At 33.3% G+C, this 14,903-nt stretch overlaps 1 protein-coding gene across 1 annotated transcript in view; it reads left to right on the forward strand.

Annotated features, from left to right (window-relative positions):
* HEPHL1 (hephaestin like 1) overlaps window positions 1–14,903 on the forward strand; it is a 90,855-nt gene that overhangs the window by 22,183 nt on the left and 53,769 nt on the right. Inside the window, exons 3-4 of the mRNA XM_031961008.1 lie at window positions 9,373–9,585; window positions 10,497–10,676. Coding sequence (XP_031816868.1) covers window positions 9,373–9,585; window positions 10,497–10,676 — 393 coding nt within the window. The remainder of the gene's footprint in view (window positions 1–9,372; window positions 9,586–10,496; window positions 10,677–14,903) is intronic.

Below are 14,903 nucleotides of genomic sequence, written 5' to 3' on the forward strand. Positions count from 1 at the left end.
CACTCATTTCATGTACTCTCTTTTTATTTACTTTTCAACCCATTTTAGCCTGGTTTCTGACCTCAACATTTAACTAAAATTGCTTTCTCCAAGATTTCCAAGGATTTTTTTAGATGTTAACACATTCACTTTTTCTCAGTCCTTAAATTTTTTCAGCTCTCTTTAGCATTTGACAATGTTGACTACTTCCTCTTCCTAGATTCTCTTCCTTGTGTTTTCATTATCATTCTTTCTTCTGATTCTTCTGCCTGTTTGACTATTTCTCAATTTCCTTTGCTGAATCATGAAACATATCTTTCCCTACCTAGAGATGTTCCCCATGGTTCTTGTTTCTCTATATACCTTCTCTATTAATAGTTTCATTAGTTCCCATGAGTTTAATTATCTCTATACAAGTGATTTATGTCATACACCCAACTGTAATTTGTCTCCTGGACTCTGGTCTTTCATCATCAACTCAATATGAAATATCTCAAACTGGATAACCTATCTCGACATTGGTGGCCTCCAAATGGAACTTCTTTTCCTTCTTTAACATATCCTTCCTTCATCCTTATCTGTTTTTGTGAAGAATACCAGCATCTTTCCATTTACATAGGTTCATAACTCATAGTAATCTTGCACAGAATTTTAGAGATTGAATTGACTGGCCAATCAAGCAACAAACACTATAAAGTTTCTGATATGTTCTCAATACTTTGGTAAGAATTTGGTATGCAACAATATATATTAAACATTTTCTATTCTCAAAGACTTTACATTACACCAAAGAATAGTAAATAAATATATGAATATATGTATGTATCTATGAAATATATGAAAGAAATCTAAGGTACCTTTGAATGAGGAGAACTTGAGAGATTACCTAGTCCAACCTGTATCTTTTTCTTTCCATCACACTCCCATATACAATCAATTACCATGTCTTATAGAGTCTACCTTTAGAATAAATCTTAGATCTTGCTACTTTTCTCTAACCCTGTTACTACTAACATACTTCTATCATCTTTAGTCTGAACTATTACAACCCTTTCTCCCAAACTAGCATACATTTGCAAACACACACATACATATGTATAACATATATGTAAATACACACATATACATAAGAATGTATTGACTATATTCATGATGTATGTGTGTGTGTGTGTGTGTGTGTGTGTGTGTGTATACATTTGTTGTCTCATTCACAAGAATGTAAAGTTCTCGTGAGTAAAGACTTTTATTGCTTGTAATTCTATTGTCAGCACAGTATCTGGCACATATCAGGTACTTAATACAAACTTGAATGGTTTATGACTTTACACAAAGAGAACATTAACAGCTGGGAAGTTCAGAAAAAAGCCTCTTCAAGGAAACAGTGTATGGTCTGAACTTTGAAGGAAGCTAGGTAACCTTGGGGACAGAAGAGAAAAGGGAAGACATTCTAAATCTGGGCACATCTATGCAAAGATTTAAAAGTAGTATTTGTAATACTAAATTCAGGGAAGAAGTACACAATAGTGAATGAGGGAAAGGCAATAATATGAAATAGTCTTATAAAGGGAATTAACCATTGAGGGGATCAGGAAAGTCTTCATATAGAAGATGATGTCTTAAATGAAGAGAGGGACTCTTGATGCAGAGTTAAGGATTCAGAGCATTCCATGCATGGAAGATAGCCAATACAAAGACATAGAGAAGGGAGATGAAATGTTGTATATGAAGAGTATGAAAGTAGATATTTTGGCTAAACTACAGAGTGTAGGAGCACATAATATCCAAAGACTCTGGAACTGTATATTGGGACCAAGTTGTATAAGGTTTTAAAAAGCTAAACAGCTTAAATATAGTTTATATTTTATTCTAGAAGCAACTGGGGACCACTGGAGTTGATTTAAAAGAGAAGTCACTTAGTGAGATCTGTGCTTAAGAAAAATTACTTTGGCAGCAAAGTGTAGAATGATCTGGAGTAGTGAGAGATTTAAGGCAGAAAGATCAATTAGGAAGCTATTACAATAAAGGAGGTGAGAGGAGATTAGGATCTGAACAAAGGTGAAATTGTTTGAATGGTGTAAAAGGGATAGGATTCAAAAGATATTATGAAGTTAGAAACAGCAAATTTGGATATATGGAATGAGGAAGAGGAATTAAGATTATGACCTTGAAGCATTGGAAGGGTCATTAGCAAAAGAAGTGAAGTTTGGAAGAGGGAAAAGTTTAAGAGAAAAGATGAATTTAGCTTTAGATATGATGCATTTAGGATATCTCTGAAACATTCAGTTTGAAATGTCTCATAAGTGATTGCCAATACATGACCAAAGCCTAAGGGAGAGCCTAAAACTGGATATGTTGATCTGGTAGTCTGCATAAAGATGCTAATTAAACCTATAGACACCTTTGAGGCTACCAATATAGATTTAGTGGTGATTGTGTTCATACTTCATTCTTGACGATGACCAATCAAATCATATGATTTCTTGACACACAAGTGAATTGGATTTAAATGAGCCAGAGTCGTTGAAAAGCAATGGCTTTTCAAGATGGCAAAACAAGATGACTGACAATGCCTAGGTTGCAGTAGGTGATTGCACTTTTCTTTTCTAAAATATGATGATTCTCTGGGAGCAGGTTTCTTGGGGAGGTTCTGGAGGCAGCTTTAGTTTCACTTGAGTTCAGAGTAATAATTACCTCAAATGCAGCCAGGAGTTAAAATCCAGTTCTTTATTGTCTCTACCAAAATAGCCCAGTTAGCTTTCCTTGGTTCCGAGAGCTCTTGTTGCTAGTCCTCTGCAAGCTTCAGCTTCCAGCTCTCTCTGAATCTCCCGACTGAATTCTGGCTCTCAATCTCTTCAACTGACTTCTCCACTGACTCCTGCTTTCTCCATCTCCTGAAGTCTCCTCTTCTTCCTGAAGGCTTCTAGCTTATATAAACTCTCTAAAGGTGTGAACTCTAAAGTATGACCTCTAATGTGTAAACTCTCTTAAATGTGTGAGCTCTAATGTGTGACCTCAAAGGTGTAAACCTAAGCACACAAGCATTGTTTCCATTAACTCCAGTGAGTCAACACCTTGTTTCAAGTTCTGGCTCATAACAGGTGACCTAGAAATTTAAAATTAAAGTCTTCCCAAAGCTCAATTTTTCTGAGGCAACCATTTAATGATTAAGGATTAGAGGGAGAAGAGAAGTTAGGACAAGTGATACAGATAGATATTGCACATACTTAACTTATTTTAATAATTCATTCACCATGTGGAAATAAGTTCCTTAAAAGCAAGGAATATTTTGTACTACATATTTTCAGTGTCTTGGATATAATAAATCCTTAATGAATGTTTGTTGTATTGGATTGATTTGAACCAAGTACAGGAATTGTGCCATGATGTACAGTAAGTTTTTATTTGATTTCCCTCCTTCCTGTATAAATCTTGAAGGTGCATGGTTGTATATATATTGGTTCCCTTAACTGAATGTAAACTTCTTGAAAGCAGAACAATATTTTCTCCCCCTCCCTTTTTTGTGTCCCTACTGCTTACTACAATGCTTGGTACATTAAAAATATTTAATAAAAATACTTCTTGATTAAATGACATTTTCTAGTTGTATTTTGAACCTCAATTTCCTTTCTTTAAAATAAGAATGATAATTCTTGACATGTTTACTTCACGATAAAAAATGGGCTTTGTGATTATTAAAATGCTATATCATTGTGAGTTGTCATCATTATTACTTATTCAGTTTGTTTGAGACCACAGGTTTACCCTCATTTCCTATTTTAGGTTGTACTCTATCACAATTTATTTAATCACTAGTTAAGAAAATAAAGAAATTGCTTTGGTACTACTTAATGAGAAATTTAGCCATTCATTCTAGTTAATTTATGGTTATTCTTTCTTTTGGAGCAAAATGATATTACTATTGAGGTTTGCCTGCCACCCATTCATCAGAATTGAGTCTGAATGAAACCCTTTTTGCCCCTAAAATTCATTTCCCCTCAAAGGAAAAAATTCTTTCCCACTGAAGAGTTTCAGATCTGAAGTTATTTCCCCAGAAAATATTTCAAATTTTATTTGAGCAATGGCATCAAAGTTAAGATAAATGTATTGTTTGCAGAGCTGACTACTTTTAAAGGGAAACCATTTACTTAGATGTGTATGATCTGATATGTTTATTTAATTGTTACTTTGTGGTTTCATTACTTTGTGGTCACACCTTGAACTTGACTTACTAAATGTGGGTATCCCTTAGAAATTGGAAATATCAGAGGCTTCTGTTAAGTGTACATATATGAGTTGGGATGTGATAAAGTTTCCTTTAAGATCCTAAGAGTTTTATAGTGTTTAATTGTAATGAAAGGGTCAACTTCATTCTTAGAAGGTGCTTTGCAGAGTAATTTCTGCATTTAAAAGGTTTAATGATGCTGCAGGCCTGCTCAATACTTGTCTGTTGCTTAGTAGTGGCTCAATATTCATTTGATTAATGAGGAATGGATTTGGTAAAAATTGGACAGTTATAAGCAGGAAGAAATATGCATTTAAAAAGCATATATTATGTGCCAGGCACTATGCTAAGTTCTAGCGTCACAAATACAAATAAAAACAGAGATAGTCCCTACCTTCAAAATATCTTATATTCTAGTGAGGAAAGATGAGACATAAAAGGGAACAAAAAGAAGGATGTTTCAGCATGACAAAGCTCTAGGCATTGGGAAAAATTTGTAGACTAAGAAGGCAGGAGAGTAAAAGTGGAGAAATTAGGAGAGTCAGAAGCACAGTTCAAAGAGGAAAACATGGCTGGACCCATACCCAAAAGTTAGTATAATTCCACTAAAATGCTAAGTAATATAATTCCATTTTCCAGTAAAGACAAGTAATGACAGCTTCTACCCCTTATCAGAGCAGATTCTATGTTTATAATGGTTGCCTTGGGACCTTTTACTTTTAAAAAGCCTAAGATTCTTCCTGTAAAAAAAAAGGTCATCTTTTAAACATCAATATTCTGTTAATTATAGTCTCTAAGGAATTAAGATTAAGAAGCAGCCAAAGGCCAATAGGGATCAATAGAGAAGTGCTTAAACCTATAATTTAACTATGGCAAAGTTATGTAATGATTGTTAGTAATATTTTTTGAGAAAGTCATAATGATTATGGGGTTGACCTGAAATCAACTTTTTGGGGGTTCGATTCCTTCCTTTCTTGCTGGTAGGCAAAGGTAGATCTTGCATGTACAATTTTTTGGAAGTTGTTTCCCCCACCGGAATTAGAATATTAGTGTTTTTTGACACTGCTTATATTCACCAGAGCTTTGCAAAACTGGTGTGAGTAAATGCTTAATAAGATGTTTATTAACTGATAGCTTGATTTACTGCCATATATAGTTTTAATGAAGTATTGTGTAAGTAAGAAAACTAAAAGGCGTATTATCAGAGAGCGTATAATTGGAAAAGAAGGGGGATTGGTCATGTGATGAGCAGAGGACAAACAATAGACATCCAATACATTCCATTGGTATATATATATATATATATATATATATATATATATGTATATATATATTCAGTGCTAAAAATCTAGAGGATAGCCCCCAACATGTTGGAAGAGGTACCTGAGCTGAGCCTTGAATGAAGCTGAGGATTGTAAGAGACAGAGGTGAAGAGAGACAGTAACAAACAAAGACTTTGTATATAAAGTGCCATGAACCTTATGATTCAGTGGCATGCCCATGCTTTTCTCCCAACAAAGGCTGCCCTCTGTCAATTGTACCCAGACTTCAAAGTGGAATGTAAAGTCAACAAAGCTTCAAATGGAATCAGCACACTCTGATCTCTTCTTTCTTTGACTACCTCATAATGTTTATTGTCTTTTCTATACATTTTATCATTTGATTACATTTAATCTAACATTTGACTATGTATTGTCTGGTATGCTAAGCTACTGTTTATTAAAGTCCCATGAAGCTACCTACAATCATATGAAAATACTAAGTATCTAAGTATCTATTGATTAGAGAAATCCAAATTAAAACAACTCTGAAGTACCAACTCACACCTATCAGATTGGCTAGTAAGACAAAAAAGAAAGATGCTAAATGTTGGAGAAGATGTAGGAAAATTGGAACACTAATTCATTGTTGGTGGAACTATGAACTGATTTAATCATTCTGTAGAGCAATTTGGAACTATATCCAAAGGGCTGTTAAACTATGCATACCTTTTCAACCAGCAATACCACTACTAGGTCTGCATCCCAGAGATGATAAAAAGGGGAAAAGGACCCACATATACAAAAATGTTTATGACAGCTCTCTTTGTGGTGGCAAAGAAGTGGAAATTTGGGGGATGTCCATCAATTGGGGAATGGCTGAATAAATTGTGATCCATGAATGTAATGGAATACTATTGTTCTATGGGAAACACTGCTGGATCAAAGAGTATGCACAGTTTGATTTTGGGCATAGTTCCAAATAGCTCTCCAGAATGGCTGGATGTGTTCACAATTCCACCAACAATGTATCAGTGTCCCTGTTTTCCCACATGCCCTCCAACATTCCACATTATCTTTCCCTGTCATTCTGGCCAATCTGACAGGTGTGTAGTGGTATCTCAGAATTGTCTTGATTTGCATTTCTCTGATCAATAGTGATTTGGAACACTCTTTCATATGAGTAGTAATAATTTTAATTTCATCATCTGAAAATTGTCTGTTCATATCCTTTGACCATTTATCAATTGGAGAATGGCTTGATTTCTTATAAATTAGAGTCAATTCTCTATATATTTTGGAAATGAGTCCTTTATCAGAACCTTTGACTGTAAAAATGTTTTCCAGTTTATTGTTTCTTCTAATCTTGCCTGATTAGTTTTGTTTGTTAAAACTTTTCAATTGATATAATCAAAATTTTCTATTTTGTAGTCAATAGTGATCTCTAGTTCTTCTTTGGTCATAAATTCCTTCCTCTTCCACAGGTCTGAGAGGTAAACTATCCTATGTTCTTCCAATTTATTTATAATCTCATTCTTTATGCCTAGATCATGAACCCATTTTGACCTTTATCTTGTGTACAGTGATAAGTTGGGTCAATGCCTAGTTTCTGCCATACTAATTTCCAATTTTCCCAGCAATTTTTGTCAAATAATGCATTTTTATCCCCAAAATTGGTGTCTTTGGATTTGTCAAAACTAGATAATTAAAGTTATTGGCTGTTTTGTCCTTTGAACCTAACCTATTCCATTGATCAACTAGTCTATTTCTTAGCCAATACCAGAAGGTTTTAGTAACCACTGGCTTATAATATAATTTTAAATCTGGTACAGCTAGCCACCTTAATTTGATTTTTTTTCATTAATTCCCTTGAAATTCTTGACCTTTTGTTTTTCCATATGAACTTTGTTGTTATTTTTTCTAGGTCATCAAAATAGTTTTTGAGAAGTCTGATTGGTATAGCGCTAAATAAATAGATTAGTTTAGGTAGTATTGTCATCTTTATTATATTTGCTCGCCCAATCCAAGAGCATTTAATATTTTTCAAGATGGTTAGATCAGACTTAATTTGTGTGGAAAGTGTTTTGTAGTTTTGCTCATAAAGTTTCTGATTTTCCCTTGGCAGATAGATTCCTAAATATTTTATACTATCAGTAGTTACTTTAAATGGAATTTTTCTTTGTAACTCTGACTGATGGATTTTGATAGTGATACATAAGAATGCTGATGACTTATGTGGGTTTATTTATAACCGGCAACTTTGCTAAAGTTGGATTATTTCTAAACTTTTAGTAGAATCTCTGGGGTTCTCTAAGTATACCATCACATCATCAGCAAAGAGTGATAATTTGGTTTCCTAATTGCCTATTCTTATTCCTTTAATATCTTTCTCAGTTGCCAAAGCTAGCATTTCTAATACAATGTTAAATAGTAATGGTGATAGTGGGCAACCTTGTTTCACTCCTGATCTTATTGGGAATGGTTGCAGTTTGTCCCCATTACATATGATGCTTACTGCTAGTTTTAAATAGATGCTACTGATTATTTAAAGGAAAAATCCATTTATTCCTATACTCTCAAGTGTTTTTAATAGGAATGGATGTTGGATTTTATAAAATGCTTTTTCTGCATCTATTGAGATGATCATATGGTTTTTGTTAATTTGGTTATTAATATGGCCAATTATGCTGATAGTTTTCCTAATATTGAACCAGCCCAAGTATAAATCCTACTTGATCATGGTGAATTATCCTGGGGATGATTTTCTGTAGTCTTTTTGCTAATATTTTATTTAAGATTTTAGCATCAATATTCATTAGGGAGATTGGTCTATAATTTTTTTCTTGTTTTCAACCTACCTTGGTTTAGGTATCAGTACCATGTTTGTCATAAAAGGAATTTGGTAGGACTCTTCATTCCTACTTTTTCAAATAGTTTATAAGCATTGGGACTAATTGTTCTTGAATGTTTGGTAGAATTCAATATAAACCATCTGGTCCTGGGGATTTTTTTTAGGGAGTTGATTAATAGCTTGTTCTATTTCTTTTTCTGAAATGGGACTATTTAAGCAATTTATTTCCTCCTCTGATAATCTAAAGCCATATTTTGGAGGTAGTCATCCATTTCATTTAGGTTATCAAATTTATTGGCATAAAGTTGGGAAAAGTAACCCCTTATTATTTCTTTAATTTCCTCTTCATTGATGGAAAGTTCTCCCTTTTCATTTTTAAGACTATTAATTTATAAATCTTATTTCTTGAGCAAAAGTGCAACTGAATGATAGAGACTGTGATATATACTTTTAAAATATACATCTGTAGATAGGAAAAGAAGAGGTAGAATGGTGTAATCACTGCATAGAGAACTTGCTTTGGAAGCAGAAAAACCTGCTATGGTTCAGCTCTTACTTCCTTAAGACTATAAGTTGCTAAGAAGATACCAATCAGCATTGGTAAAGGAGGTTTCTTTATGCAGGACATGTTTCTTGTCCCAGCTGAAATCATGTCTAGTCTCTCTTCTTAATGTAATTGTTCAGACTTTTCATATATGTCTGACTTTTTGTGACATCATTTGAGATTTTCTGGGCAAAGATACTAGGATTGTTTGCCATTTCCTGTTCCAGCTCATTTTACAGATGAAGAAATTGAGGTAAATGGATCAAGGGACTGTGAGTATCTGATGTTAGATTTGAATTCAGGACAATGAATCTTCCTGACTCCAGGCTAGCATTCTATCTACTGAATCAACTAGCTGCCTTATATCTTTAATAGTCATTTAATAAAATGCCTTTTGTGATGAATTATGATGAATTCAATGAATTGAATTTGGGTGACTTGTTCCCAGAACCCAGAAATAGAAAACTATTTCCTTGCTTCAAGTCTGTGAACACTGTTTTTTCTTTTTTTTCCTAAGGAGCTCTATATCCTGATGGAACATCTGGAAAAAATAAGGATGATGACATGGTTGCTCCTGGTAAAAATTATACCTATGTTTGGCCTGCAAGGGAAGAATATGCTCCTACTTTTGCAGATGCCAACTGCCTGACCTGGGTTTATCATTCTCACATTGATGCACCAAAGGACATATGCTCTGGATTAATAGGGCCACTACTAGTTTGTAAAAAAGGTACAAAGAAACAATCCCATTACTAGCTTACATGTATAACAGACACAGTTCTGGTGCTATCTGTCCCTTGTCACCTACAAAATGTGTTCCCCATTTTCACATTTCAACCTTCAAAAATAAGGAAATTCTTCAGATAGATAATTATGTAAATTACTGTAAATGGAAAAGGGTGGTACACCAAACTAATGGCATAATCTTTTACAATTTGTCAGTAGGTGGATTCTTTCTTTCAGAATAATTCTGCTTAAAGGATATGTCTGGATCTATGTGTACAATAAGCTCAAAAGTGAAAAATTCAACTAAGCAAAATAAAATGATTTGTTTAGCTTTTGTCTCCATGACAACAAATGATCAGATTGGTAATCTTTTCTTGTTTATTTTTGTTTTTATTTATTCTTACAACAAACTGACCAGTTTTTTTGGTGGTGGTGTTTTCTGAGTGATTATGGTCTGCTTTACTTATAGGCAGATAGATTTTTAGGTCTGCAGTTGTGGTGATTTCTAGACAACGTCTTAGCAGTCCCTCATTTCAGGAGATGCTGGCTATCAATTTTCAACTTGACCTCACCACTCATGACTCCCAGTTTTAGAAACTAGCGCAATGAATTATAGTCCCTAGATCCCAGAATCTTAGAATTTTAGAATTGTAAAGCACCTCAGAGGCTCTATAGTCAAATCCACACCTGAATAAGAATGCCCTTTACCACGTACAGCATAGGTCCTCCTCAAAGCAATGCTTTCTCTTTTGGTCTTCAGAATTTATAGATGTTTGTTGTAAATTATGGCATACTACATAAATATGATTACTATTATTTCTATGGTAAAAGACTCATGATTTTTTAATGCTAAAACTTATGTCCTAATTTACTTAGCATCTACCTTGATTTTACAATAAAAAAATTGTCCTGCAGGAATTTTGGCTAATAATCCAGCAATCAGAACTGATGTTAATAAAGAATTTATAGTGATGTTCACACTAGTTGATGAAAATCAAAGCTGGTATCTGGATGAAAACATCAGAAATTTCTGCACTGCTCCTGGAACAGTTGACAAAGATGATGCTGTTTTTCAAAGAAGCAATAAAATGCATGGTGAGTGTTATCAACACTTTTAAAATGTTAAGAAAATTTAATATAAAAATATTTATTAGACACCTATTGTTTGTCTGGCATTGTGGGGAACAGAGAAGCAAAAATGAAAATTCTAGTTCTTGAGATACTGTCCTATTAAGAAACTATTGAGAGAGGAGTTTTTTGGTCTTAATTTCTTTAACCATGAAATGAAAAAGATGAATAAGCTATAAAGTTCTGTGATATGTAACATATTAATATTGTTCACTTTATATTACATGTTCAATTTTATAAAGCATTTCCTCACAATAGTCCCTTGACAATAAATAGTGCTAATTTTATTTCCATTTTACACATGGACAAATTGTTTGAAGATGAGAGAGATTAAATGACTTGCCTAATGTCATGAAAGTAGAAAGTATGAGTGCTGGGATTCAAAAATCATAGAATGCCTGTTAGACCTGGAAAGGACCTGGGAAATCATTTGATTCAACTTCCTTCCTTTACAGATGAGGAAAATGAAGTCCCAAATAAAATGACTGCCCAAAGATACATTGTAAATGCCAGTGCTACAGTTCAAATTTGTTTCCTGACTCCCAAATCCAATGCTTTTTCATATAACCAATGAAACACTTAGAGAACAGTGGGACAATTGTAGAATGATAAAATTTCAGAGTAGATAGAGAACTACTTGTCTGTCTTGCTCAACCTGTGCCTGGGAGATAATTCTATCTACAGCATCACTAATAAATCATTATCCAAACCCCACTTGAAGTCCTTCAATGGAGTGAAACCTCACTGTTCAAAGCAGGCTATTATGCTTTTGGATAATTCTGACTCTTAAGAAATTGTTCTTTGTATCAAGCTGAAAACTTGGTCCTTTCTAACCTCTGATGACTACTCCTAATTCTACCTCCTAGAGTCAAACTAAACAAGTTGGATATTTATTTCACAGACAACTTTTTACATACTTGGACAGGTATCATTACTCAGCCTTAGCCACAGCCTTTTCTTCTCTTAGTATCTTCAATTTATTCTCCATGATCTCCAGTCCTCCCATAAAGAGTTATTCTCCAGATGAATTCTTAATATTATATTTCTTATAATGTTGCTTATAGAACAGAGCACAGTTCTTCAAGTGTGGTCTAATTAGAGTTGAGTACGGAGAATGAGAGTGTCATTTCTCTTTCAGGATAGCCTTTTTAATATAACCTAAAATGTGTCAAGTTTTTCAACTGTCACATGTCACAATGTTGAAATAAATCATTGGCCATATCTCCCCACTTTACATTTTTAGTCACTTTTTTTTTTAACCAAGTGTAAGACTTTACTCTTATCTCTATCAGTTTTTTTCCTGGTCCTAGTCTATTGAGATCTTTTTGGAACTTGACTCTGTTACCCAATTTTGTGTCATTTACAATTTAACAAGCATATTATTTATGCCTTGTTAAAATTTTAAATAATACAGAAGTAAGGACATATTTTTGTGATACTTTACTAAAGCCTTCTTTCCAGATTGGGTTTAGTCATTAAATCATGCAATCACTTAATTTACCTAATTAGTATTATCTAGCTGTTGTCTCTTCATCTTATCCACAAAGACATCCTGAGAAAATTTGTTGAATGCTTTTATGAATATAGGCATGTTTTCTCTACTTTATTTTATGAATTAATTAGTCAATATCTCTCATCTAGCAATCCAGTCAAAAGAGAAAATAAGATTAGCTAGGCATGATTGTTCTTATTTCATCTGTATTATTAATGACCCTCATTTTTTTTACTTAACTTTCATAAACCAACTTTCTTTTAGTATGTCATAAGATTTTCCTAGAAATCAAAGTTAAATGTTTAAGCATATAGTTTTCAAAAAAAATTTTCTTTTTTTTTTTTTGAAAAATGAGGCATTTACCCCTTATAGCACTCCTCTGATTACAATTTTTCAAAGATCACTAATAGCTTTAGCATTTATGTGTATCAAATATTTTTTCCTTCAATATGTCAGAATGTAGTTCATCTAGTGAAGCAGTTGGAACTCAATTCAGTATACTCAACTTAACTCAAAATACTGTGTGGTAGCACAGTGTAATAGAAATAATTGTTAGAAAGAGCTGAGTTCAATTCCAGGTACAAACATTTACTAGTTGTTTGATCTTGAGCAAGTTACTTAAATCTCTGTTTCAGTTTGCTCAATGTAAAATGGTAATGATAATAACACCTACTTTCCAAGATAGTGAGGATCAAATGAAATAATATTTGTAAAGTGGTTAGCATAGTGCCTGACACATATTAGAAGACCCTATGTTAATAATAATAAAACAATAATAACCAAAGCTGTCTTGGCTTTAAACTCTTGCCAACCACTTCTGTTTCTGAATGGGTTAAACTACATCTGACTTCCCTCCTGTTTTTTATCACATAAGATAACATGTCCATTTCCCACTAAAATTCTCACCATTTGAACTTGCATAACCTGTTCTTCCTTAATGATCAGAATCAGTTCCAGAATTACAATTTTTTCCTTGTCACTTCTTGTTCATTTAAAAAAAAAGAAATATTCATTAAAGAAAATAATAAATTTACTATCTCTGATTTGAGCAGAAAGAGAACACCAACAGATGTCTGCATCATTGATGTAATTTATTGTTACACTATCAAACCTTTGTGCTTGGCTTGTTAGTGGTTTACAAAGCTCTGTATCCAGGGTTTCTTTTTATCTTTAAGGATTCATTTGTGACATCATTTCTATTTTAGCTTCCATTGCTATTCACCTCATTTTCCTCCCTCTGCTTTCTGGATTTCCTTATGTGAATTTATCATGTTATACAGTGCTATTCCATGGACTTCTTTTTTCTATTCCCATACTTTAGAATAAGGTATACTCTTTCAGAGAATAATCTGTCACTGGTCATTCCACTACCTCCCAATGTTAACTATAAAGTCAATACTGACTCCCTTTACAAGTGTCTCTAGTTCATCTTGCTTGTCCCCATATTTTGTGCTTTTACATATAATGTTTAAGCATAAGGCTTTTATTTCTTTAAAAAAAACCCAATAACTTTTTATTTTCAAAATACATGCAAAGATAGTTTTCAAAATTCACACCCCGCAAATTTGGGTTCCAAATTTTTCTCCTTTCCTTCCCTCTATCCCCTCCCCTAGATAGTAAGTAACCCAATATATGTTAAACATGTGTGATTCATCTATACAAAATTCCACATATATTAAGAAAAATAAGATCAAAAAGGGGGAAAATGAGAAAGAAAAAAAAAACAAGCAAGCAATGACAAAAAAGGTGATAATACTTTGTTGTGATCTACATTCAGTCCCTATAGTCCTTTCTTTGGATGCAGATGGCTCTTCCCATCACAAATCTATTGGAATTGGCCTGTATCACCTCATTGCTGAAAAGAGCCATGTTAAGGGTTTTATTTCTAACTCCTATCTTTGATTTTTATCTCCAATGAACTTCTGAACATATCTATGATTTTTGTTACTACACTATAGTTATTCTCTATGGTATTAAGTTTGACTAATGTCACATGAAGCTTCCCAGAAGATGGGCAAACTCATGCTTAGGAAGGTTGCTACATAAAAAGATTGCTTGATTTGGAGTCAAGAAAGATTTGGGTTTGGATCCTGCTTCTGACAATAGTTGTATCATTATGGGCAATTCACTTAATCTCTTGGAGTTGCAGTTTTTCCAAATGCAAAATAGTGATGGCACCAAGCATGCATTGACCACTTCCTATGTTTCTGTATAGTTATACATATATGACATTTAATATGTGTTATTTATTTTGTTAAATTACATCACTTTATGTTACACCCTACTGTATTATATTGGTAACTATAACACTTAGCTAATATGAAAATTAAATTAAATTATATGATCCATGTATATATAAATGGATTTTACACTTTTAAGTATTACTTGTATATTATTATTATTAATTGTTATTTCTTTGTAGCTTGCCCAGGATCACACATATCACAGAGTTAGTTTTTATAATATGTATACTGCCACCCTTTTGTTGATTTCCAACAGACTTGAACATAATAGGAATCATTAGAAGTATTTAAAAAAAAGAACTGTAGAATGGAAGAAGATGTGACTAACTTAGCTGTTCTTTTTTAGTTTTTGTTTTTGGCAACTAGCAGACTCAGTTTCACAGATCAATGAAAATTGTGGATGTAAATGGTATTTTAATTTCTTCCATTATCCTTGATTCCACCACCTTCCTCTTTAGA

The sequence above is a fragment of the Sarcophilus harrisii genome, chromosome 3 (genome assembly GCF_902635505.1).
Source record: "Sarcophilus harrisii chromosome 3, mSarHar1.11, whole genome shotgun sequence".
NCBI classification, from domain to species: Eukaryota; Metazoa; Chordata; class Mammalia; order Dasyuromorphia; family Dasyuridae; genus Sarcophilus; species Sarcophilus harrisii.